Source organism: Lygodium microphyllum, chromosome 6 (genome assembly GCF_053477565.2).
Source record: "Lygodium microphyllum isolate KBCC chromosome 6, Lygodium_microphyllum_v1.1.10, whole genome shotgun sequence".
In the NCBI taxonomy this organism is placed as follows: domain Eukaryota; kingdom Viridiplantae; phylum Streptophyta; class Polypodiopsida; order Schizaeales; family Lygodiaceae; genus Lygodium; species Lygodium microphyllum.
The window spans coordinates 124,774,437-124,800,653 of NC_141140.1; the positions used below are offsets into that span (position 1 = coordinate 124,774,437).

Below are 26,217 nucleotides of genomic sequence, written 5' to 3' on the forward strand. Positions count from 1 at the left end.
GTAAGCAGTTCATGTCAAATCTTGGCAAAGCACATTGGGAAGCAATGAAATGTATTTTACAGTACCCTAAGGGCACGGCACACAAAGAAAATGTATTTGCTATGGCAAGGGTACGTTAGATCTGTAGGGGTATTGTGATGCAAACATGGCAAGTGACTTGGATACTCGCAAGTCTACTAGCGAGTATATCTTTACCTTGACGGGTGGAGCGATTTCTTGGTGCTCTAGATTGCAAAAAATAGTAGCACTCTCTACCACTGAGGCGGAATATATTTCAGCCACTAAAGCTTCAAAAGAAGCAGTTTGGCTTGGTCGTTTGGTCAAGGATTTTGGGCTGCCCATCAAAACACCTGTACTTAGATGTGATAGCCAGGGCGTTGTATGCCTGGCTAAGAATGCCATATTTTATGCATGTACCAAACATATTGATGTTCGGTATCATTTTATCAGACAGGTTCTGGATGATGGTCTAGTCACCCTGACTAAGATCAAATCACACGATAACCCTGCAGATGTTCTCACTAAAAGTTTTGCAAAGGCTCCACATGAGCATTGCATCAGACTTGTGGGAGTTGGTTAAAGGTTCACTTCGAACCTTTAAGTGGGAGGTTGTTGGTGTAAAGGCCCTTTACGAGCTCTCCCATGTATATATTACTTCACACATGTGAACTCGCCCTAGCGGGTGTCTGTGTACCATACCCTAAGTATAAATACATTCTTTTTTTCTTTGTGTGTACCGCACTAGTACACACCTATCGGTCAACTCTCACTCTCACACTCGCTCACTTTTCAACGCCTCGATTGATGTGCATGCTCTCTCTACTTCTACTCGTGCTCATTATCCCCTCTGCCTTTTGCAGTCGGGACTCCCCAATAACATATCTTGGACCTTATGGGAAAAAGCAACAAAGAGCAATATATAGCATTCGGCCATGGGAGATCTTCACTCTGATCCACATGTATCACGTGTCGCGATCTCGTGCCACGATGTGGACTCTCTCCTGTGACTCTTGCCTAATCAGTATCGCCACTACTCCTAATCCTCGAGTGGTGCCCCAATATCTCGTGCAACTCCCGTATATGGACTCTCATACATATACCTATACTCTGGGCAATTCCCTCTTGGGACTCTAGTGTGTCTCTCTAATCAAAATCAGCTCATGATCCTCCATCACCTCCCCCATCCTCCCTAGATATGTCCATAATAAGCCATTACAATTCTATATTGTCATCTGTATCTCTGAAATGTCTATCTTATAGGCCGCATGCCCCTATTCAATTGCCTTGTCATCAATGATGACTCGGCCATTGCCTTCTTGCTCTCCTTCCTAGCTTGGATTATTTTGGGCATCTTTGCATGCCTATGTTCCAACTTGCATCTTGGTATGGTCATCGTCAAGGTAGATAGGATCCATGAGAGTCCATGCAGTACGCCTTTCTTCCTCATGAAGACCATCCTCTTCATTTCATCTTAAAACCTCAAGATGAGTGTGCACTTTTGTGGGTCTTTTCCAACTCTCCAAGCGTTTGTAAAGGGAAGTGCTTCTTCGTCTTTGTATCTGAGGCGTATGCACAAGGCCTTATGAAACCAGCCTTCCTTCTTGGAATGGGTGGTGATAACCTGATTTAAGAGTTAATTACAGCAATAAATAAATGCACATAAAATGAAATACACACTTTACCATAACATTCTTGGACAGTAGGCACCCTGTTGGCCCCAAAATTGGCGCCCCTTGCGGTATTTCTTTAGCTTTCATTCAATTGGAAGGAGTACAACTTGAGATTCTTCAATCTCTTCCTACTAACCAATTTCTCTTGCTGTCATAAATGTCCAGCAAGCCTTTTGGGTCATTTGCCCCTTGTTTCACCCAGGACTTCTTCTCCAATTTGACCCTTGGCTGGCCAAATGCTACCCAAATCAATTCGGGATGGGCTGGCTCCTGAAATCCCTTGATAATCTTCAATTATCAGCTGCTAATTTCAGTCCCTTGAGCCTTCAATCTCTGGCACGGATCCCAAGGTGGCTGCTAAACCCTAATTTCTGCTGTGAATTAGGGTTTACTGCAGAAATTACAGATCAGCCCACCAAAAATGGCCGAGATCCCCTCCGAATGGCTGAGAATTGCTGAGAATGGCTAAGCATAGGTTGAAGGAGATGAGAGAATGCTGTAGAGAGAGAAAATTTTGAGATTTGTCGCAAAGAACTTATCAAAATCTGCTGCTCCCCTACTGTACTAGCCCCAAACGGATGCACCAACAACAATTGGAGCATCAGAAACTGTGATCTTCAGGAGAAAGTGCATCAGCAGCAATTGCCAGCTTCCCAAGGTCAAGAATATGCAATCTCCATCACCAAAATGGTCTCCAATGGCTGGGAATTGGCCCCAAAAGCTAGCAGCAACAGTCCAACACCTCTTTCCAACAGCTCCAAAATGAAAAAACGAGATTTCCCTCTCCCTTCAGCCCTATTTAGCCTTTCCCCCACTTGCATGGGAAAGTTTTGCCAAGTGGCAGCTTTCTTAATCTATTTTCAGCAATTTCCAGTCATTTAATTAATTTTCAAAATTAATTAATTCTGAAAATTAATTCAACCCTTAATCCATGCCCAGAAAATTGACCTTGCCCATCCAAAAATTATTTGGCTAGGCCATTTGCAACCCAATGTGGTCCCATGCATTAATTGACCCTTGAACAAGAATTAATCCATTAATTAATGCCTAGTCCCTAGTGTCACCACTGACACTTAATGTCCAATTAATGGTCCTAGGGGCAAACTGACACCAAAATTCACCTAGAATCTAACAAGTGTAACTTGTTACAACTTTTGCCTTTGACACCCATCTTTTTCACAAGGTCCTTCGGCCTTCAACTGTGAAAAAGTAGCTTGCACTCCACATGTGCAACACATGTGCATTTTTTAATTGCACATTTAATTAATCCTTTAATCAAATGTCAATTAAACATAAGCAAAGCATTAAATTTTCACGCCCTCGTGACACCTTATCATTCTCCTTGGGCTATGAACAATCTTTGTCGGGTATGCCATTAACCCATATATTTAGTCGCCTTGCTTGTCTCATCCTCTCTTTTGCTAATGTGTATTCACAAAGTGTACCTCCTCCTTTTGATTGTCTTTTCCCACCTCCTTTTTTATATTCTTCTTCACTATCTCTACGCACCCTTGTTGCGTGGCCTAAAGCTTAGCTCTTCAATGTTACAATCTCTTCTTTGAGTTGTTGGATACCATTACCACGGCTGCCTTCTCATTCTCATACTTCGGTTTCACTTTCAAGTTTTGTGATTTTTTCTAGTAGTCCTCCCTAGACTTGATTAATGTTGTTGTCCAAGGTTTTTTCTGTATTGTTGATAACCACTTTCAAATTTCAATGCTTTCTCTAGCATATCTAGCTTGGCTTCCATGTTCACCATCTGTTTGTGATGTTGTTGATCTTTGTTTCAAGTTTGGGTGGCTACATGAATGGCAAGGCAAGATGACCAAGGCCCCCAATGATGATAGTGGATGTGTGGATATAGGCAAGGGTTGCAAATGAGAGAGCTAACATGGATGCAACTCCATGAGAGAGAGAGAGAGAGCTCTTGCAAGTACACAAGCTGAATAGATTGATGTGATACATGTTGTTGTAAGTACAATGGTTAGGGCCTCATTATATAGGCCTAGGGCTTTTTCTAAACCTTTGACCCTTATTAAATGTTGGAAGGTGTAAAAGGTATTCACACCTTTGACACACGCACTTACACACCTAAGGTGTGTTCACACACGGGAGCATGTATAAAACTAACAGACCTTCCTTCGGATCATGGGTGGCTAAACGCGTGACACGAAACACAAAGAAATGAAAATGGAAAGGTCTTACCTCAAAGAGATAGTGTCCAGTCCCATACAATGATTCTAGAAAAGGAGATATAAATGAGAGAGGTGTAACATGAGGATGACATGGACAATCGAGAAGCTCAATGAGGGAGCCTTGTACAACATATGAAGCTTCGCCCATATCGCTGAAGCAATCCTACAAAAGGTGACTACTGAAAGAACCTCTTTAGAGATACAACGAAGAAGGGAAGAATATGCATGGGTATAATCGGAATCCTATGTGAGCACAACTTCCTTGTGGTTGTCCTTGTTGAAATCAACTATAAGAGTAAGGTAAGGCATGGTGCAAAGGTGTGTGTACATGATTCAGAGGTTGATCAAAAGCCAACATGGCTCAAAGGCAATGCGCACATGACCAAAGATCAAATACAAGGGTATAGCTTTTGGGATCAACTCAAAGGTCATGCCTAAAGTGGTTATACAAACCCCTTTGAAATGGAACTTCTAATAGAATCATAAAAGGAAAGTACAAATCTTTTCAAATAAAAATTATGGCAAAGTATCCACACGGTAAATAGATGTGTTGGAAAGGTCTTAACACATGCATTAGCATGGTTAGTGTATAATTAATTCCAAACACATTACTTATTTATTTATTTATTTATGATTTAATTCAAAACGCATATTGATAAAAGACAATGACATAATAGATATATTAAGGGCCTTGTTAGAATAGGTGGTTATTCAAGGTCACTATTAGATAGGGTATCATCATTGCCAAAAGACAATGATGATACCCTATCATCATTGCCAAAAGACAATGACTGAATAGATACATTAAGGGTCTTGTCAAAAGTAATAGGTGGCTATTCAGGGTCACTATTAGATAGGGTATCAACAACACTATAGTGGGTGTGTTGTTTGTCTTGCTGCTTGCCCTTTTTTTGTACCATCGGTTAACAGTGTGACCAATATGCTTGCAATATCAGCACTTGGGCAGCTCTTTCTTGGTGTAGAAGGCTGACAGTGCTATGTCAATGTCAATTCTAATGAGGAACAATCAAAAGAACCTATTTCATGACTAGGAAAAGAAAGAACAATGTAATGTTCGAAAAATATATGTCGAGTGCAAGTAAAAAGGCCTTATGACAAGTGATTATATATTATAAGAGGAGACAACAAATCCTAGTATTTGACATTCGCAATTTCCACACCTCAATTGAGCTCACCATGGCCCCAATACCTCTTTGCTTTAGTATAGTCGCTTTTTTTGGTTTTTTAAGTAATCGGCATCTTTGTTGCACCTTTCGTTACCTAGAAGGACAATGACTATCTCCTCATATTTCCTTTCTCCAGATATCTTGAGAGCTGTCACGATTTCATTGAATTGTGCTTCTTTCACCAAGCTCTTGAGTAGTGCAATCTTTTTATCATTGTCATTTAGATGACTATTGAGACCAATCAATTGTTGATAACAGAGACTTAAATGATTGAGATGCAGCTTGAAAGTCTCTGAAGGATTGTAAGATCTACTAAACAATTGCATCTTCAAAAATAATTTGGAATTATTAACATCTCCCCCAAATGTGACTTGAAGGCCATCCCATACCTATTTTGCCATTTCTGTGAGATAAAGATAATGATGAAGGTTGTCAAAGAGGCCGAGTCCAAAGATGGTGAGCGCATTGTTGTTCTTCTCGAGCCATTCCTAATGAAGCTCTAGTTTTCCCCAAACATGCTCTGGCTCATTAGTGGACACAACTCTCCATGCACATTCCCACATAAGTATGAGCCGAATCTTTGTCTTCCAAATGGAGGACCCAACGCTCAAGAATTTCTCAATTGTGATGCCATATCTTGAGATCCCAATGATGGATGCCAAGGAGAGGGCTCAGATTAAATAACCCCAAATTTTGTGATAAAATTTTTTGAAATTTTTAAGGGGGAAAATTTGGAGATAAGATTTGGGTAAATTCAAGTGATTTAAAGTTAGATTTGACGATTGGTGCAAAAAACCCCAAACTTTACTAAGCAAAATTAAAAATTTTCAACTAAAAATTGAAATGTCCAACTTCATGTTAAAAACATTAAGCTTTAAGAAAACCTTATCATTGTTGAGTCAATGGCATGCTGGTAGTTGCAGAAGATAGGTGGGTCAAGGGACTACAAGCGACAGGCACATGGCTTGAGAAATGGCTCCACGCAAGGAGGTCACTACACAGGGCTGATGAGACGGAGATGTGATGCTCCACGTATGTGTTATGCGGGATTGGCAGCAGTGCATGGGCGGTGACACGAGACAAATCTATTGGGCAGTAGTAACACATGCACTGGCAATGTGGATGAAGATGGAGCATAATTGGTCAGCGCACAACAAACCAAGGTGCAAAAAGGTGCCATGGTTGTGCATAAATAGCTTATTATCATGAGAGGGGAGCACAACCAGGCCATGGTGGTGCACAGTTTAGGGCATCATCATTATTATCATCTTCTTCTTCTTCTTCTTCAAGTGTACTACTAAGGATAGCCAACTAAGGCAATGCATGAACAACAACAAAGGTGATGTGAACATAGTGGTGGTGAGATATGACTCTGATAACACTATTGGGTTCAACATCATGACAAGAGAGAGATGAGGAGAGAGAGAAAGAGAGAGCTAGCTAAGGTGGATGCAACTCCATGAGAGAGAGAGAGAGAACTATAGCAAGTACACAACAAGGTGAAAATATTGATGTGATAGATGTTGTTGTAAGTACAATGGTTAGAGCCTCATTATATAGGTCTAGGGTTTCCCCTAAACCTTTGACCCTTATTAAATGTTGGGAGATGTAAAGGGTGCTCACACCTTTGATATACTCACTTACACACCTAATGTGTGTTCACACACGAGGGCACGTATAAAACTAATACTCTGTTTCTCATGGGGACATGAAATTTTGAGATGCTTTAATCTTGCTAATAGCATTTGATTGAGTTATTAATCAAATGTACAAGGTTGTTCAAGCACATGTGATGCACATGGCAAATATTCCATACTAATAGACCAAGAACCCTGAGGATGTAGTCGATGTTAAAGGCAAAAGCTGTGATAAGTTATGCTAACTGGGCTTTCTTAGTCAACTAGAATCGAATTTGACCCTAGGGCAGTGGTTTACCCAATAAGTGTCAGTGGTGATACTAGGAACTAGCATTAATTAATTAACTGATGCCAATCTAAGGGTCAATAGAGGTTGGAGACCACTCAAGTTGCAAATGGGCTAGCTTTTTAATTATGGATGGGCATATTTAAATTTGGACAAGGTCAAAAGGGCTGAATTTAATTTTAGAATTATTTAATTTTCAAAATTATATAAATGGTTGGATAATGCTGAAAAATGGGTTTAGAAGGCTGCCTAGCAAAAATGCCCACAAGACTAAAAAACCTTCTTGGAGGCTCGAGAGAGAGATTCAGTGCATTTAGGCTAAGGAAAAGAAAGAGAGCAGGCTGTTGTTCTGAGTTTTCTACTGTGGAGGATATTCTAGATGCTGGAGGAGCAAGAATCAGGCATCTAATGCAAGCGACAGTAATTCTAGGACCTTTAAGAGTTGGAGATAGCTGATTGAGACAGGCAATAGTAGTTTGAGGCCTTTCTCGCGTGAAAATCAGAAATCTCTCTCTTCTGGCATTCTCTCACCTTCTCCAGCTTGTGCTCAATCATGCTCAACATTTCTTAGCCTTTTGGATCAGATTTTCACTCAATTTTGGTGGAAGCAAAGAGATATCTACTGTAAACCCTAAATTTCTACAGAAATTAGGGTTTGACAGCCACCTCAAGACCAGTGCCAATTGGTGAAGGCATTGATTGTACTCTAAATTCAGCACCTGAAATTTGTGTAATTGTCAAGCAATTCAAATGCCAGTCCATTCATTGTGAATTGGGGCAGCATTTGGCCAATTGGTGGTTCCATTTGTGCAAGTCGCGGGTGAAGAATCAAGGGATAGTTGGCCTAAATCGATTGTTGATTGTTGCTACAACAAGAGGCTTTTGGAACAGCAAAGGAGATTGTGAATCTCAGCTTGTACTAATTGCATTAGCAATCAAGTTAAAGAAATACCGGAAGGAGCGCCAATTTTAGGGCCAACGGGGTGTCCAATGTCTAAGATTATTAAGGTAATTTGTACATTTCAAGTTATGTTCGTTTGTTGATTGCTGTAATAAAGTGCTTAATCAGGGAATTACCACCCTTTCTAAGAAGGAAGGTTAGTTTCATGGTTCCATCGCCAAAATACCATCAATTCCGTTGAATTGGTGGGCCCAAGGAACCTAATTGAAGGTTAGAAGCTTTGCTCTCGTGCTGAAATTGCATTCAGCTAAGCATTACAACAAGAATGTTGTCACTTAGTGAGATGGGATCAAGCAAGGATGATGCCTCTCAATCTGAAAATTCACAAAGTGTTGGGAAAAATGCAATGCCTGATCTTGGACAAGGCATGCAGCATGGACAAAAAGCCAATAATGTTGGTTTAGACCAAAATGTGGATCCTTCTTAGCCTTTAGAAGCTGAAAACTAGCAAGAGCAACTGGAATTTAATGACCATTTTAAAGATCAGCTCAGGACAGCAGCTGAAATGTTAATGCAATTGGCAAATGATCCTCAGTTCATACACTTTTTCAACCCCTTAAAGGAGGGCAACAAAGGCAAGAAGAGAAAACCATGTTCAAGAGGTTTAGGACAACAAGATGCACCAAAGGAAGAGCCAACACAGTAGCATGATGTTCCAAATGTGGGTAGTGAGCATAAGAAAATGATACCAGTGGAGCAATTGATTCAAATGCAAGGCCAACTTGGAAGTGTCAATCCGATGTTTTTTGGACACCAGGGCATGCATGCAATGATGGGGCAGCCACGGCACTTTGTGGCACTACTGGTAGTATGCAAATTCCTATGCACAGTCACATTGCAATGGTCCAAAGCATGCAAACAAGAATGTTTACTAATGCATCTGATGCTCCTAGCATGTCACATACACATGAGAGCCTAGTCAAGCGGATGCAATGTTGCATATTAGTTAAGTTGGAATTGCAACAATGTGAAAGTATAAAGCATTGCAATGCTCAAGGGAAAAAAAGGCCTACAACCTAGTGGAGGTTTGAGGCTAAGTAAAGTTAGAGGTAAAGTTTCCATATGTTTCTTGGTGAAGCTTTAGCATTGTTTCACCAGTAGATGCAAAGTGGATGGAAGAGGATGACTTGGTAGAACCATCCTCAATTGTTGCGACTTTACCAAGATGCCTTTCACTTAGAGTGGACTTCAATTCGCACTCAGCCAGGTTCAACAGAGCAAGGGTCTAGAGTATTGCCTGATGCTCAAGGGGAAGGTAACACTTCCACTCTGCCAATTGTGGACAGCTCTCGTATGTAATGGATCTTGAATGTATTCAGCATGCATCCAAGGTAATGTGCTAATAGTATGTTTGCCATGAGGTCACTAATCAGTATAATAGTCACTGTGAGATGTATGCAAATGAGTATGAGTTTCACCCGGGCATTGAAACTATACTTTTGCATCAATGTATGATAAGTTTGGCACAAGTTTTTGCTACAGTTTTGAGACAAAATTCTAATCGATTTCAGCTCAGTTTTTGATTAGTTTAAGAAGCATTTATGGTCACTTTTGGGATCAATTATGCATTACTTTTTGCATTGATTGCCAATCAGTTTTTGCAATGAGTTTGTGATCAGTTTAGGGTCGAATTTATAATAGTTTGTCATCAGTTCTCGAATCAGTAAATGATCACTTTATGATTAGTTTTTTATGATTAGTTTATGCTCAGTTTTCAATAGTTTACAACTAGTTCCATGGACGGTAGCATATTAGTGAATGCCATTGATAGTTTTAACCATGGTTTAAGCTGAAAATATACTTTACTGTAGTTTTGAAGTCAGAATAGTTGAGAAACATAAGTTACGAATGTATCCAATGGGTTTCTAACAACAATTCTCAATTTTCTTTTAGATTTATGTCATTTATATCCTGGCTGAAGATTTTCAAAAAGGCTTGGGGACATGTAACATGGTTGGACTTTGGGATTTTAGACTGGCTCTTAGAGCCTTGGGTTGCTCCTAATCCTACCAACAGTGATGTCGCCAATGCTGCGGCACTTTGCTCTGCTGCAGTGTTGTCTAGTAGTCACTTCATCAGAAGCTCGCTCAGCGTTAAGTCTCCTTCTAGGGCTCTCTTGTGATCCGTTAGGGCTAAGTTCAGCACCCGCTGCACCTCACGCAACTCTGTGCTTTGCCTTTGGCTCCTAGCCTGCTAGTCTCTATTGTATTCGACTATGCTTTGCAATGCCTTGTGGGCTAGCTTTTTCTCTTCTCCTAAGTCTGCGATGATAGCATTTGATGTCCTGCCGCGATGCTCATACCGAGCGTGTGCATCGTAGCTACTAACTAGCTGCTGAATAGCCTCTGGGAAGACGCCTAAGTCGAGTTCCTCGTTAGATTAGGAGCAAATAGAAAAGTATTGTGGTGGCCTACCCAAAGTAATTCGTGATTTTCACATAAAAACAACAACAATATTGACCAACATGTCTTAATTTATAGAAACCGTGAACAGCAGATGCTTTGCTATCTAGTAAGTCCTTTGGCTTCCAAGGACTGATGAGAAGTCAAAAAAGCAGTCCTGTAAAACTAAAAAGAGGCAGAGGTCTGAATCTATGACTGAAAAGAGGTGAAAACAATGAGGAGGAACATGGGAAAATGCTGCCCAATGGAGCAAATTAATGGCTGCAAATAAATCTTTTGTTTTTTAACAAGAGGTTCACATCGCAAAGGACTGTCCTAAAAGGCAGCAAGCTGATAATGCTGAAAATAAGGGTGAACAGAAGGGGAAGAAGCCTAAAACCACCATTGGTTTGGTCCCCGATGTACTGAGTGATCAGCCCAATGATTGTGCAACAAAGCTTTGTTGAGCTTGTGGTAAAGTGAGGGATCAGTGTATTTTGAATTATTTTGATCCAAGTGGGTGTGCAAATTCATCTCCACAAACATTTTCAAGTTGGGCACAAGTTGACCTTCAATCTCTCCAGGCCAAATCATCAGATCAATAGCAATTTCTTCAATTATATTTGCTGCTCCGCTGCCCATGTCTTCAATTGGCAAGCACAATTCCCAAGGAGGCTAAGGGTTTGACAGCAGTAGATAACTACTGCCCTTCACCAAGGCTGGAAAATTCTAAGAACCGCAGAGGGAATGTCAGAAAATGAAAGGGCAGGCTGAGGAGAGAGAAATTTCTGAAATTTGTCACCCAAAATAGCTGGAATCAGCTGCTCTCCCTGCCAGAACAGCCCATCCAACCAGCATTCGTCTACAGCTCCATGCCCTCCAGATGCTTTTGCCTGCTCATGTAGACCCTTGGGATGTTGTCAGCTGCTGTCAAACAGCCTCCACAAGCTATTGCCTGCAGCTTCTGGCCTCTTCTTAACACACACCCAGCTCTAAACTACTTGCTAATAGCTGATTCTCTCTCTCAACTGCTACACTCACTGAGAATGGCTGAGCAAAGCCTCTTTGAGTCCCCAAAACAACCTCTCTCAGTTTGCATGGGCAAGTTTGCCAAGTGGCAGCATCCCAAAAACAATTTTCAACATCAATTAATTAATTCTCACAAATGAATTATCGAAAATGATGAATTCCATTTAACCCGACCCATTAATTGGCCTCAGCCCATATCACTTCATGTGCTAAGCCATTTGAAACTTAAAGTTGTTCCCAATCTAGCATTAATTAATTAATGCCTAGCTCAAATGTCTCCACAGGACATTTCTTGGGCCTAATTAATGCTCTAGGGCCAACTAAGACCAAGCACCTACAAGTATCTGTCCAAGACAGTTAACTTATAGCAACTTTTGCCAATGTCCCCCAATGCATTACTTATCTTTTGGACTATCATTGTGCCTAAACTGACTTGCACTTCACATGTGCACAACTTAATAATGCCAATACACATCCCCATGACCAACCTCCCCGTTGAAATCCTGACAATCGTACCCGATTGCACTGCAATGTGACATAAGCAAAAGTAAAGAACTGGAAATATCATAAGGCATCATAATCAAAGAACATCGGCCACTACTGCTCAACAATGCTACCGCCACATGCTGAAATTACCAGTCCCCCCTCTCTCTTGATTGATCGATCAATGAATACACACTGAATACTTCAATCACACATGTGCAGAAGAAGCCAATTGAGGAGGAGAAGAGAATTATGGAGGAGGATGGTGTTAGTTCGGTTGCCACAGAGGCTAATACTGCTGAGGCCCCCATGGCTGCCAACACGCTTCAAGATGGCCTTCCTCCTGTCTGAGGTCGTGTGAGAGCATGTCTCTGCCAGCCTCATGCACTCTGCCACAAACACCTGCAGCATTGAGCTCTGGATCTATGCCACCACCTAATCACAGAGTCTCTTGTGGCAAAGCTCCCATGGCCAGCCCCCTCTCCATCAGCTTGGGCCTGATGCTTCCAAGATTAAGCCTGGAACCTCCGAGGAAAAAGGGGATGTGGACCTCCTGCTGGCCAACCTAAAAAAGGTTGAAAGCTGCTAGAGAAGGAGAGAGCAGCAAGAGAACAGTTAACCAGGGTTGGAGAGGCCCAAAGAGATGTAGTGCAGGAGACTGTCAGTACAGCAGGCACAGGGGTTTGTAGGCTGACAGCACTATACTGGTGATAGGGAGGAAGGGGAAGGCAGATAGCGACAGCGAGGTGATGGCAGGGATGAAGAGGGTGAGGAGGAAGCTTCAGACAATGGCTGCAGGATCAGCCACAAGCAAGCAAGCAGAGCAAGCAGGGCACGAGTGCAGCAGGGAAGACATTAGGTGGAGGCAGAAGACTTTAATACTTGGAGAGTTAGGAATGTAAATTGTAATTGTGAGTGCTGTCCCATCCCCATTCCCTACTTTGGCAATCCCCCATATGTCACTGTTCCTTTCCCCATACCATGTTTCTATGTTGTAAGTTCACATCTCCTAAATGACACAGTTACTTGATCCTGAATTTGTAGCCACTGCACAATTGCTACAGGGGCAATCGCTCCACTTCTTGCTTTTTCTACAAGGCTTTGCCAGGTTGCAATTATTGCCAGCCATTCTTGGGATTGTAGATTCTTTCATGCTCTTTCCCAAGATGGAGGATATGGTGTTACAGAGTGGTTGGTCATAGGCTGTTGCCAAAAAAGTAAGTAGACACAGTTGGTCTTTGCATCTTCAACCATAAAGAGTTTATACATACTACCAAAAACCTCATCATCAGTTTACAATACAATACAATAATCAGTTTAAATGACCAATGTTTGAAGTTTACACGTTCATCAGATGAATGTTTCAACACCAATTTCCAGTTTGCGTAACCAAAATGTTTGAAATGCAAAACTAAAAACCACAGCAACAAAATGTTTGCACATTGTAGATGAAGCAGTACAGAAGGACTGATTTTGTCAAACCTCCATGTTCATCAACATCTCAGATAAAATTCCTAATAGTGTTATCTTAAGCAAAGACACATTCCATACAAGAGAACCGGCCTCCGCTGCAGATATCATATGCAGTCCAGCAGTAGGGTCCTTCCCAGTCATGCGTTGATTCCAAGACTTTATGTTGCTATACCTGAGAAAACTTGTAAACTTAATAACTAATTACAGTATGGTTCAAGAGAATCTTTTTGTGCATGCATGGTCAACATGAACTTCACACCTAGATTTTGATTGCAAGTGAACCTTTTTGATAGATTTATCCTAAAGCTAAAATACTTGGCAAAGGCACTTCAAGCCCATAAACTTAGTCAAAACAGAGCCATTTGCATGCTTACAAGAAAAAATAGAATCCCCATGAGATACTTGATCCTAAAATACCCGGCATGGCACCAGCATAGAGTCCTTTCAAGCCCTGAAAACAATGTTCAGATCAGCTCAAACTTTACCACATTCTCTTTTTTTATGATAACAAATTCCGAAAGCCCAATTCACTTTAGAACCAATACCTCAGTACGCATGATTGTGTATAAAGCATGACCGGTGCCCCTATATCTGGGCACTACTGCTTCACGTCCATCATGTACTGCATATGAAGGATTATATGAGGATGAGACTTGCAAAGACAGACAAAAGAACACTAACACAAAATGTTTCAATTTAGCTAGCTCTGCAATAATGCCAACGAACATCCTCAAATGTTTATTCTCATTTACAGCACTATTTGTTGAGTAAAATTCTACTTGATTGATGTATACCAATTGAGTCAATCCTCCAATCACCAGTAGATGAAGCAATAAAATGAGTGTAAAACGATCCCCTATAAAGAGACCAAACATAAGACACCACTCGAATTGTGCCAATGTACAAAAATAGGGGTGCCCACAATGGGCATAACCAAAATGAAGCTTGACCCACTATCTCAACACCCCTTATCAGAAACTTTCATGAAAACAACATGGAGATGAGATGAGAACCCAAATGAAGCTCCACAGAGAAACTTGGCAAGGAAAAAGCACCCCCCCTCTCAAACTACTAAGGTGGGGATACAACCCAAACTCTTGCAAGTCACTGATAAGTTTGCTTGAGATAATACGTCAGTGAGGACATGAGCCACAATGTCCTAGTAGGGGCAGACTCCAAAGTAATCACATGTTACCCAATCTAATGCTTGACAACTGATAATGAACTCCTATGTGCTTGATTCATGCCATTGCTAAAACCAACCTTCCTTCTTGAAGAGGGTGGTAATTCCCCGACTAAGCACTTAATTACAGCAATCAGCAAATTAACATAAAATGAAATGCACAATCTACCTTAATAAACTTCGACAATGGACACCCTGTTGGCCCCAAAACTGGCGCCCCTTTCGGTATTTCTTTAACTTTGATTGCTAATGGAATGAGTACAAGTTGGGATTCGACGGTCTCCTTTGTTGTTCCAAAAGCCCCTTGCTGTAGCAACAATAAAAATAAATTTGGACCAATTGCCCCTTGATTCTTCACCTAGGACTTGCACAAATGGAACCACCAATTGGCTAAATGCTGCCCCAATTTACAATGAATGGGCTGGCATCTGAATTCCCTGATAATTACACGAATTTTTGGTGATGAATTCAATATACGATGCCTTCACCGATTGGCACAGGTCCCAACGTGGCTATCAAACCCTAATTTCTATAGAAATGTAGGGTTTAGATCAACTAAGATCACTCTACTGTCCACCAAATTTGATTGTTGAGATTTTTTGACAAATTACTAAAGAAGGTGAGAGAAAGCCAAGATGAGAGAGAAATCTGATTTTCTTCGTAAGGAAACCCTAAAATTTTCCTACAACTTGCTGCTTGCTCCAACCTGCATTTAATGAGACTATCTACTGCAACGCACCTCCAAAATGCTGTCATCTAATCAACAATGTTGTTGCCAGCCTCTAGAAGGTCTCCCTACTGTCCCCTGCTTACTGAAGCCCCTAGAAGGCAATCTTCTGCAACAAATTGCTATTCCCTTATCAGAAAATGGACCAACTCTCTCTCTCTCTCTCTCTCTCTCTCTCTCTCTCTCTCTCCAAGATTATAAACTAACTAAATGATTGAGACGCAACCCCCCTAAAACGTTTTCTCGATTTGCATAGGCATTTTTGCTAAGTGGCAGCCTTTTAAACCCATTTTTCAGTAATATCTAGCCATTAAATTTATTTTCAAAAGTAAATAATCTTGAAAATTAATTCCAACCTTTTTTACCCTGCCCAAAATTAAATGCGCCCATCCATAATTAAATTGGCTAGGCCATTTGCAACCTGGAGTGGTCGCCAAAACCTCTGTTGACCCTCAAACTAGTGTTAAATTATTAATTAATGCTAGTCCCTAGTGTCACCACCACTGACCCCCAAAGACCAACTAACATAACTTATCACAATCCTTGCAATTAACACCCACTGCATCCTCGAGGTCCTTGGCTTGTTACCATGAAATAACTGCCATGTGTAAATTACATATGCTAAACAACCTTGCACATTTGATTAATAACTTAATCAAATGTTATCAACAAGATTAAAGCATCTTAAAATTTCACATCCCCATGGCAAACCTCCCCCTTGAAATCCTTGCAATCATCCTTGATTGCACTTCATTGTGTCAAAAGAAAAGCATGCTGCACCGGAATTTCCATAAGGCATCACAATCACAACATTGGCCACTGTTGTCTAACCATGCTATATGTTCCAAAGCTTACTGAAAATTTTAAGCTTGCATAAACATCACAGAACTGTTGCTAGAAACCCATTGGATGCATCCATAAATCATGTTTCTCGACTGTTTTGACTTTAAAACCACAGTAAAGCATATTCTTAGCATAAGCCATGGCTGAAACTATCAAAGGCATTTACTAACATGTTGATGTCCATGGAGCCATTTGTAAACCATTGAAAACTAAGTATAATCTGATCATAAGCTAATCACTAGCCGATTTAATAACTTATCACAAACTGACACCCACTGCATCCTCGAGGTCCTTGGCTTGTTACCATGAAATAACTACCATGTGCATTACATATGCTAAACAACCTTGCACATTTGATTAATAACTTAATCAAATGTTATCAACAAGATTAAAGCATCTTAAAATTTCACATCCCCGTGACAAACCTCCCCCTTGAAATCCTTGCAATCATCCTTGATTGCACGTCATTGTGTCAAAAGAAAAGCATGTTGCACCGGAATTTCCATAAGGCATCACAATCACAACATTGGCTATCCATTGTTATCTAACCATGCTATATGTCCCAAAGCTTACTGAAAATTTTAAGCTTGCATAAACATCACAGAACTGTTGCTAGAAACCCATTGGATGCATCCATAAATCATGTTTCTCGACTGTTTTGACTTTAAAACCACAGTAAAGCATATTCTTAGCATAAACCATGGCTGAAACTATCAAAGGCATTTACTAACATGTTGATGTCCATGGAGCCAGTTGTAAACCATTGAAAACTAAGCATAATCTGATCATAAACTAATCACTTGCTGATTTAATAACTTATCACAAACTGCTGCAAATAAGACCTCAAACTAATCACAAACTAATGGCAAAAACTGAACTGCAACAACCAATGCAAAATTGATCCCAAAAGTGACCATAAAAGGTTCTCAAACTTATCAAAAACTAAGCTGAAATTGATCTCCAAACTGAGGCAAAAGTTCATACCCAACTCATCATGAATTGATTCCAAACTAATGCAAAGTATAGTCTCAAAGCCATGATAACAACCATGCTCATCTGCATACATCTTACAGTGACTAGTACACTGACTAGTGACCCCATGGCAAACATATTGTCAGCATAGTACCTTGGATACATGCTCAATACATCCGAGATCCACTACATACAAGAGCTATCCACAACAAGAGGACTGGAAGTGCTACCTTCCCCTTGAGTATCAGGTAATACTTTGCATCCTTGTTGTGTTGAACTTGACTGAACCCGAATTGAAGTCGACTCTAACTGAAAGGCATCTAGGTAAAGCCGCAACAATTGAGAATGGTCTGCCAAGTCATCCTCTTTCATCCATTTTGCATCCATTGGTAAATAATTCTGAAACTTTACCAAATATCTTCTAGAAACTTTATCTCTAGTCTTTCTTTCTTTCTATACCAAGATCTACTCAGGTACCAAAATCTCATCTAGCTCCTCAACCTCGGGCTGAATTTCAGCAGACATATCCTCTAGCACATCACAACGAAAAGGCCTCAACAAACTGACATGAAAGGCATTGTGTATCTGCTAATGTGGAGGTAATTTCAGCCGATATGCTACATCGTTGATCTTTTTCAACACTTGGAAGGGCCCATAGTATCGCATACTTAACTTCAATCTCTCTCTTCCTTTTATCTTTTTCAGCCTCGCCTTTCAAAACGCACCAATACATAATTGTCCTCTGTAAACTGCAAAGCACATCTATAGCAATCAGCTACCTTCTTTTGCTTTTCTTGTGATCTTTGAAGTGCGTACTTTATCTTTGCATACACTGCATCCAAGTTTTCCACATGAGGATCAACTTTAAAGATCTTGTTCTTAGTCTGCAAGATAGATGGTATCTTCTTGCCATCCTCAACCACCTCAAATGGAGCTTTGCTAGTGGAATTATTCACTGTATTATTGTAAGTAAACTCAACTAAGGGCAAATACTACTCCCACTATGTCTTGTGGTTTAAGACATAGAACCTCAAAAGATCTAACATTGAGGAATTTGCTTCCTCAAACTAACCATCTGTCTACGGATGGAAGGATGATGAGAATTTCAGCGTAGTATCCATATTTTCAAACAGCCCCTTCCAAAACAAACCGAGCATCCGAGGGTCTTGATCACTGAGAATTGACTCTAGCGTACCATGATACTTAAAAGATATGCTACAAAAACAATCGTGCCATATGATCAGCCTTTATTTTCTTCCTCACCGGAATGAAATGGACTTGTTTGCTAAACCTACAAGCGATAGTCTATATCCCATCATTCCCTATAGGTACCCTAGGAAGCTCAAAAATAAAGTCCATTGCAATGCTTTGCCAAGGCCTATTTTGGAATATCCAAAGGCTTCAAGAAGTCCAACATCTTTTACCTATCATACTTTACCTCTTGATATACGATGCATGTCCTGATAAACTCCTCTATATCATGTCTCAAAGTTGGCTAATAAAAGAAATGATCCACTGTCTTGAGTGTGGCATCGATACCTTTGTATCGTGCATATGGAGGATCATGACTTTCAGTGATAACTCTAGGCCTCAACTACTTTGTGACACAATCATCCATGCATCATCAAAAATTCATCTCTAAGCACAAAGTGCTCATGCCTCGGGCCATTGCAAAGTTGATCATAAATATTAGCAAAGTCCAAATCAACAATATATTGCTCTTTCATGGCATCCAACTAAGTAATAAACCATGTTGACGGCTGAAATTTATGACTTACGTGACATTGGATTAGTCACAACAATCTTCTTACCATCAATATGTACAATCTGAAAATGAAACATAGAAAGAAAAATCGCCCATCTTATATGCTTCTCCGACAACTTTGTCTACATCAAAAAGTACCTCAAAGTCTAATATATGTCTACACTGTTAAATCAGTCCAGCAACAAATAATATTTCCACGTACACAGTGCATGAATTATAGCCAAGAGCTCTTTCTCATAGACCTGTAAATTCTTCTCTACACCGTGGAGAATTCAGCTCTCATAAGACACAGCACAGCCATCTTGCATAAGAGTAGCTCCAATGCTATTACCATAAGCAGCACATTGAACCACCAATGACTTCCTTGGATCGGGCAACACAAGCACAGGATCTAAAGTCATCTTATCCTTCAACTTTTCAAATGCTGAAATTTCCACTACTATCCATCTAATTGGTACATTCTTCTTTTGCAAGGCATACAATAGAGATGTAATTTTAACAAACCCAAGTACACACTTCCTGTAGTAAGAACATAATCCAAGTAGGTACGGATCTCATACATGTTTCCCAAAGGTGACCATGATCATATTGCCTCAACCTTGTAGTACGAACCAGTTCGTACTACGTACGAGTGCAACTATGCGCTGGGCCTTGTGGTGGGTGCCGCGAAAAAGAGGCGCTGTGTTGTCTTCTGTGGCGTGTTGCAGAGATGCCTTCACGCTGCCCACTCCTGTGTGCTCTCGCGATTGCCGCACAATCTCACCTGTGTGTCATAATAAAAAAAAAAACCCCAAATCTTTTTTTTTTGGAAACCCGCGCGCTCTGATACCAAATGTGAGAGAGAAGAAGATTTCTTGTGTGTCTTACTCACCTCCCAACCAAATATACCCTCTTCCTACCTTCTAATTGGATCTCTAGGGCCTGTTTTCATGGTGCACCCGACCGGTGTTCCCAAATAGACAAGTCCTACCCAATTTAGTAAGAAATCTGAGGGTATCCCCTGAGCTTCGGACCTTGGCACTTCTTGCCCTTGTTTAGGACACACTAATTAATGGCCGTCTTGGGCTACTTGCCTGGCTGAAGGTTATTATGTCTGACACTTTTGTTCTCCAATTATTTTGGTGCATAAAAATGATGGTTCGTGGCGTATGTGCATTGTTTATCGTGCTTTGAACAAGATCACGATAAAGAATTACTTTCCAATTGTGTATGTGCATTGATTATCATTCTTTGAACAAGATCACAGTAAAGAATCACTTTCGAATTACTCGCATCAATAATGTTATGGATAGATTGCACGGGGCAGCCATATTCAGTCATATAGATTTGAAAAGCGAATATCATCAGATATACATTGGATTGGAGGATGTGCCTAAGATAGCTTTCAGAATATCCCTTGGGCTATATGAGTTTCTTATCATGCCGTTTGGGCTTATGAATGCTCCTGCCACTTTTAATTGAATGATAGATCACACTTTTAGGCCACATAGAGAATTTGTGGGCACTTTCTTCAATGACATAATTGTCTATTCAAAGAATGAGTAAGAGCATAGGAGACACTTGGAAATTGTATCCAATGAATTGTGTGAACATAGGCTGGTTATCAATGACAAGAAAATTGAATTCATTTTATATGAAATCCACACATTAGGACATAGTATAACGGTTGATGGTATTTGGATGGACTTCTTTTTTTTTTTTCATGGTGGTTGTTGGTGGTGGTGGTTTGGGTTGTTGACTGTTGTTGTTGTGGTGGTCGTGGTGGTGATTTTGTAGCCTTGACCGATCAACCAAGAAAAGGGGTGGAAGCTTGATTAGACTCCTCATACATGTTTTGTTATGATTTATCCTGGAGCCAAAGGCCATACATAAGGTATTCAAGGAGTTCCAAATGTTTCTAATTGATGTCCCATCATTTTTCACAATATGTTAGTGTCATCAATAAATAAATTCAGCACCATTTGAGAATCATCAAGTAGCTCAATCCTATTGATTTTACCTTTGTTCACATCTCATTTTGCACCTCCCAACCCAAAGCAGTAGTACACATTGCTAATAAAACTAGGCCAGAGGATAGCTTGGCCTAATGTACCTTCTGAGAGTACACGAATTAGTGAATGTACCATCGGTAGCTGCTTTAGCCTTAGCAATGCCAAACAAAACCATAACAAATTTCATAAATCTTTTATCAAAACCTTTGGTGGTTTGTTTAGTAATTGTTGGTCTCACATCATTTTGGCCTCTTGTAGATGTTAATAAAGCATCTCATGTCATTTCATCTCTCTCTCTCTCTCTCTCTCTCTCTCTCTCTCTCTCTCTCTATATGCGACAGAGAGCCAAAGACAGAGGAACACTACATCTGCCGATGCACTGTATATTATGACATACGAGGTAGATACCACTGTCTGTTTCGAGAGGGTTTTGGACCCCTGAGACGGATCATGCAGTTTGAGGATCAGAGATGCTTGGGATTTTTTCTCTTGGAGCTCCAGAGGCGCAGAGCAACAATTCTACGAAGTAGGAGGCCCCCACAGCTCGGCTCACATAAACAGAGAGCAGTCACTAACTTTTTCACTGATACACGACAGAGTATGGCAAATACCACTACTACTGCCACACAGCCTACAGGAGTACATCATCATTGGACCTCATCCTCTGTAGGTGTCCCTTTGGATAGAGCAGTGGCACTTAGCCGGTCTAGGCGCCCACGTCCACCCGGACGAAGGCCTAGACATCCACACCACAGACAAATTAAAGCCATCATTGAGCGCCACAGGAGACAGATGCCGAGACGCCTCAACCATGCAAAGATACACCTCCCTAGAGAACAGACATATCATTGATGGAGAGTTTTCCTTTTCCTTTCTCTACTCTCACTTTCAGATCACTGACATGTTTCCCCTTTTATAGGACACTACTTCATTTCTTTTTCAGTCTTATAGGCATGTTTTTCATCTTTTTTCTCATTCCAGATGAGAAACACACCATCATTGTATGTACTGCTTTGGTCTCATAGGCCACATTGGCCTTTTAGAGACGTTAATATACTCTCACTCACACACTCTCTCTCTCTCTCTCTCTCTCTCTCTCTCTCTCTCTCTCTCTCTCTCTCTCTCATGTCATTTCATTTTGGTTAGATTCGCATCTCATCCCACCACCTGAGGATTGAGACACGCAAATGGGAAGGTATACAGACAGAAGAACGCATATGCCCACTATGTGACAGAGAGCCAGAGACAGAGAAACACTACATCTGCCGATACACTGTATATTATGACATACGAGGTAGATACCACTGTCTGTTTCGAGAGGGTTTTGGACCCCTGAGACGGATCATGCAGTTTGAGGATCAGAGATGCTTGGAATTCTTCCTCTTGGAGCTCCAGAGACGCAGAGCAACAATTCTACGAAGTCAATTCTACGAAGTAGGAGGCCCCCACAGCTCGGCTCACATAGACAGAGAGCAGTCCCTGACTTTTAAACTGATACATGACAGAGTATGGCAGATACCACTACTACTGCCACACAGCCTACAGGAGTACATCATCATTGGACCTCATCTTCTGTAGGTGTCCCTTTGGATAGAGCAGTGGCACTTAGCCGGTCTAGGCGCCCACGTCCACCCGGACGAAGGCCTAGACATCCACACCACAGACAAATTAAAGCCATCATTGAGCGCCACAAGAGACAAATGCCGAGACGCCTCAACCATGCAAAGGTACACCTCCTTAGAGAACAAACATATCATTGATGGAGAGTTTTCCTTTTTCTACTCTCACTTTCAGATCATTGACATGTTTCCCTTTTATAAGACACTATTTCATTTTTTTCAGTCTTATAGGCATGTTTTTCATCTTTTTCTCGTTCCAGATGAGAAACACACCATCATTGTATGTATTGCTTTGGTCTCATAGGCCACATTGGCCTTTTAGAGACGTTAATATACTCTCTCTCTCTCTCTCAAGCATACATGCCTCTTATTTGTATGATCATTCATGTATGATGTATCCACTCCTATGTATGTACTTGTAAGTTGTAGCGCATGTTGCGCATGCGGCATATGCCATAGAGGTTTTGGTGTGTTACCCTTAAGTATTCATCTTATATACTCCAATAGCATTGCTATTTAGACTCTTAACATTTATTCTATCATCTATAGTTCAAAATAATGAAGTTAATTTTTTTCGTACTAATATAGTACCGTACCTTATAAAATCTTAAGGTACCATTTAGTACCGTATTTTATCGTACCGTACCGTACCGTACATCTCGTACCTAACAACTATGGCCCAACGGTAGCCCAAAATCACGCCAGTAGCACCACCAAGGCCAAGGCACACTTCATCACATAAGAGAGCTCTCTAAAAGAATGACTATCTACCTTTCACCTTTTATTCTTAGTAAATTCCTTGTGGCACTCTGCATGTGGGATAGAATCCCATTTTTACCAAGCTTGTGAGCTCTCCATCCCCTTGTAAAAAAAAAAGAGTGTTTTTCTCCTCTTTTCTGAGCACATTTTCTAAGATCTATAACTTCTTGGTACGACATCCAAATTGCAAACCGATTTTACGAGCTTCAAGAATGATTTGAAGACAAGCTTTTGAAGCATTATCATTGCCAATTGAGCTTGGGAGCACTTCCGAAATTTCGCGCCAAAGTGACCTCTTGAGACGGGCAAAATTTGGGATTTTTGGGCTCCATGGGAGAGAATGTCAGACATAATAACCTTCGGCCGGGCAAGTAGCCCAAGACGGCCATTAATTAGTGTATCCCGGACAAGGGCAAGAAGTGCCAAGTTCCAAAGCTCAGGGGATACCCTCAGATTTCTTACTAAATTGGGCAGGACTTGTCTATTTGGGAACACCGGTCGGGTGCACCATGAAAACAGGCCCTAGAGACCCAATTAGAAGGTGGGAAGAGGGTATATTTGGTTGGGAGGTGAGTAAGACACACAAGAAATCTTCTTCTCTCTCACAAAAAGGGAGATGAGTTGGACACAATCAGCCCTTTTTCTGACAGCTCATTCACTTGATTCATAATCTCCTGCTAGGCTGCACCGACTCTATAGGGTGGCTTATTAGGTGGGCTACTTCCAAGGATAAGATATATGTAAACTAGGTCTTCAAGACCAAGTATCTTGCTAATGGGACCTCAGATAAGCATAAGGCACGGCTTGTTGCCAAGGGATTCTCTCAAAGGCTAAGTTTGGATTATTTTAAGACTTTCGCACCGATCTGATGTCCTCCATTTGAGCTATCTTGGCTTTGGCCACCCAATACCAATGGCCCGTTTATCAGACGGAGACATAAAGTCCACCTTTTTGAATGGCATCTTAGAGGAGGAAATTTATGTCTCACAACCTCGTGGTTTGGTTGTGCAGGAAATGCGGACCATGCTTATAGGTTGAGGAGGGCCCTCTATGATCTGAAGCAAGCTCGTAGGGCTCGATATCAATGGATTGATGGCTTCTTCTTGGACAATGACTTCCATCAATCACATCATGACCCCAACATTTATTACAAGGTTGTGGAGGACATGTACATCTTGGTCATCTTGTATATTAATAACCTCATCATTACAGAGAGCAACACAGGAGGTTGATCAAACTCGATAGATATTGAGACAGGAGTTCCACATGACCAATCTTGGGATCCTACACTTCTTCCTTAGCATGGAGATTTATCAAATGACACAATGTATTTTTATCTCTCATTATAGGTACATCTCTAAGCCTCTTTCGAAGTTTGGTATGGCCGACTATCGGCCTATTTCTTGCCCCATGGATCCAAAATCCAAGCTTTTGGCAGCAATAGATTCCTCAGTGATACCACCTGTTACAAGTGCTCATTGCCTCTTTGATCTAGCTGATCCACACTCGGTCGGACATCTCTTCTATGGTGGCTTTGTTGTCTTCTTTTATGAAGAATCCTACTCGGGCTCACTGGTGAGCAGCTCTAAAGTTCTATGCTGCCTACACAATCCTACAAGATCTTGTATGGAGAGGGGGCCGCTCTTTGAGGACGGAGTGACTTTAATTGGGCAAGTGATATGGGCTCGATAGTCTACTACTAGTTATGCCTTCTCCCTTGGATCGAGAGCTCTCTCTTGCAGTAATAAGAAGCAACCTATTGTGGCTCTTTCATCTATAGAGGCCGAGTACAGTGTCCTTTGTTCTACAGCTATGAGGGCAATTTGGATCCATTGTTTGTTGGCAAAGATCGGCTTTTCACAAATAGGACCTACAAAGCTGCACATGGACAGATAGAGTGCCCTCGCTTTGGTGAAGAACCCCGTGTTTCATACTCACATAAAGCACGTTAAGGTTAAGTACCACTATGTTCAAGAGCGGATTATGGATTCCGAGTTAGTGGTGGCCTACTTTCCTACTGAGGACAATGCAATAGACCTCATCACAAAGCCTTTGCCCAAGGCTACTATGCTTCATCACATGAGATTGTTGGGTCTACTGACACTCCCGCAATTTGAGAGGGGATGTTAGTCTGTCACTTTTAGTATTGTCAATCTCTCATCTCCCAGTTGCGCAATCCTGTCAGAGTCTGATAGAGACATTAGAAATCTAGCATGTTACCATGCATTTCTCCTATTTTAGGCTCTGTTCTTATGCCTATCAATCAATTTCCATCTCTTGTCACTCACACGCTGTCAGGTATGCCCTGATATTATTTATATCATTTTTCTATACAGTCGGACTGCATTTATTGAGTCCTATGGTGATTTCCAACTGGTTGTTGGCCCATTTCTACAGGTCGGCCAGATTTGGGGAATTTCAGCTATTTATAACCGGTCCCCCTACACTTTGGTCATCATCTGCTTATGCAAGCTGCTCCTTCGACTCCAAACACACTCCTCCATCTCTGATGCTATTGCCACCATCATCATTTCCAGTAAGATCTGGTGCCCTCACTGACGCCTTGGGCTGCGTGCAAGGACTGATCAGTCCTCATGTTTGTATTCAACATTTATTTCAATCAATGCAGATTTCTTTCTTCCTTCATCTTCCCGCACTGTGTTTGAGTTCCTTCTTGTGTTGCGCACTCTCACAAGATCAAGCTGATCGCAAAGGTACTTCAACGAATGGTGGTCAGACCATATAATGAACTGGATGTCATACAAATAATGACACCAAATTTTAAGCACATGGATAACCACCAATAGTTTCTTCTTCTAAGTGGTGTAATGTATTTGGATATCCGTGAGCTTATGGCTCTCAAATGCAATGGGTCAACCATGCTAATAGAGAATAGCACCCATAGCATAATCACACATATCAGTATGAATCTCAAAATGTATATTCGGATCGATAATCTGCAACATCACCCTACGCACCACATTGCAACTCCATCTTAGACCAAAACGAGGGCAATCAGCATGGCGCCAATCATCCCGTGTCTCTCTCTCTCTCTC

The 26,217-nt window shown here is 41.1% G+C and overlaps 1 protein-coding gene across 4 annotated transcripts in view; it reads right to left on the minus strand.

The window, feature by feature from the left end:
• Nucleotides 1-26,217, minus strand: part of FOLT1 (folate transporter 1) — a 123,796-nt gene that overhangs the window by 67,626 nt on the left and 29,953 nt on the right. For 2 of the 4 annotated variants that reach the window (XM_087680010.1, XM_087680009.1), the window contains exons 2-4: nt 13,848-13,924; nt 13,677-13,753; nt 13,381-13,474 (exon numbers count right to left, since the gene is read on the minus strand). In XM_087680010.1, the coding sequence (XP_087536136.1) occupies nt 13,381-13,474; nt 13,677-13,753; nt 13,848-13,924 (248 nt within the window). Of the gene's footprint in view, nt 1-13,311; nt 13,475-13,676; nt 13,754-13,847; nt 13,925-26,217 lie in introns of all 4 variants that reach the window. The other 2 variants (XM_087680008.1, XM_087680007.1) reach the window with 1 other exon arrangement.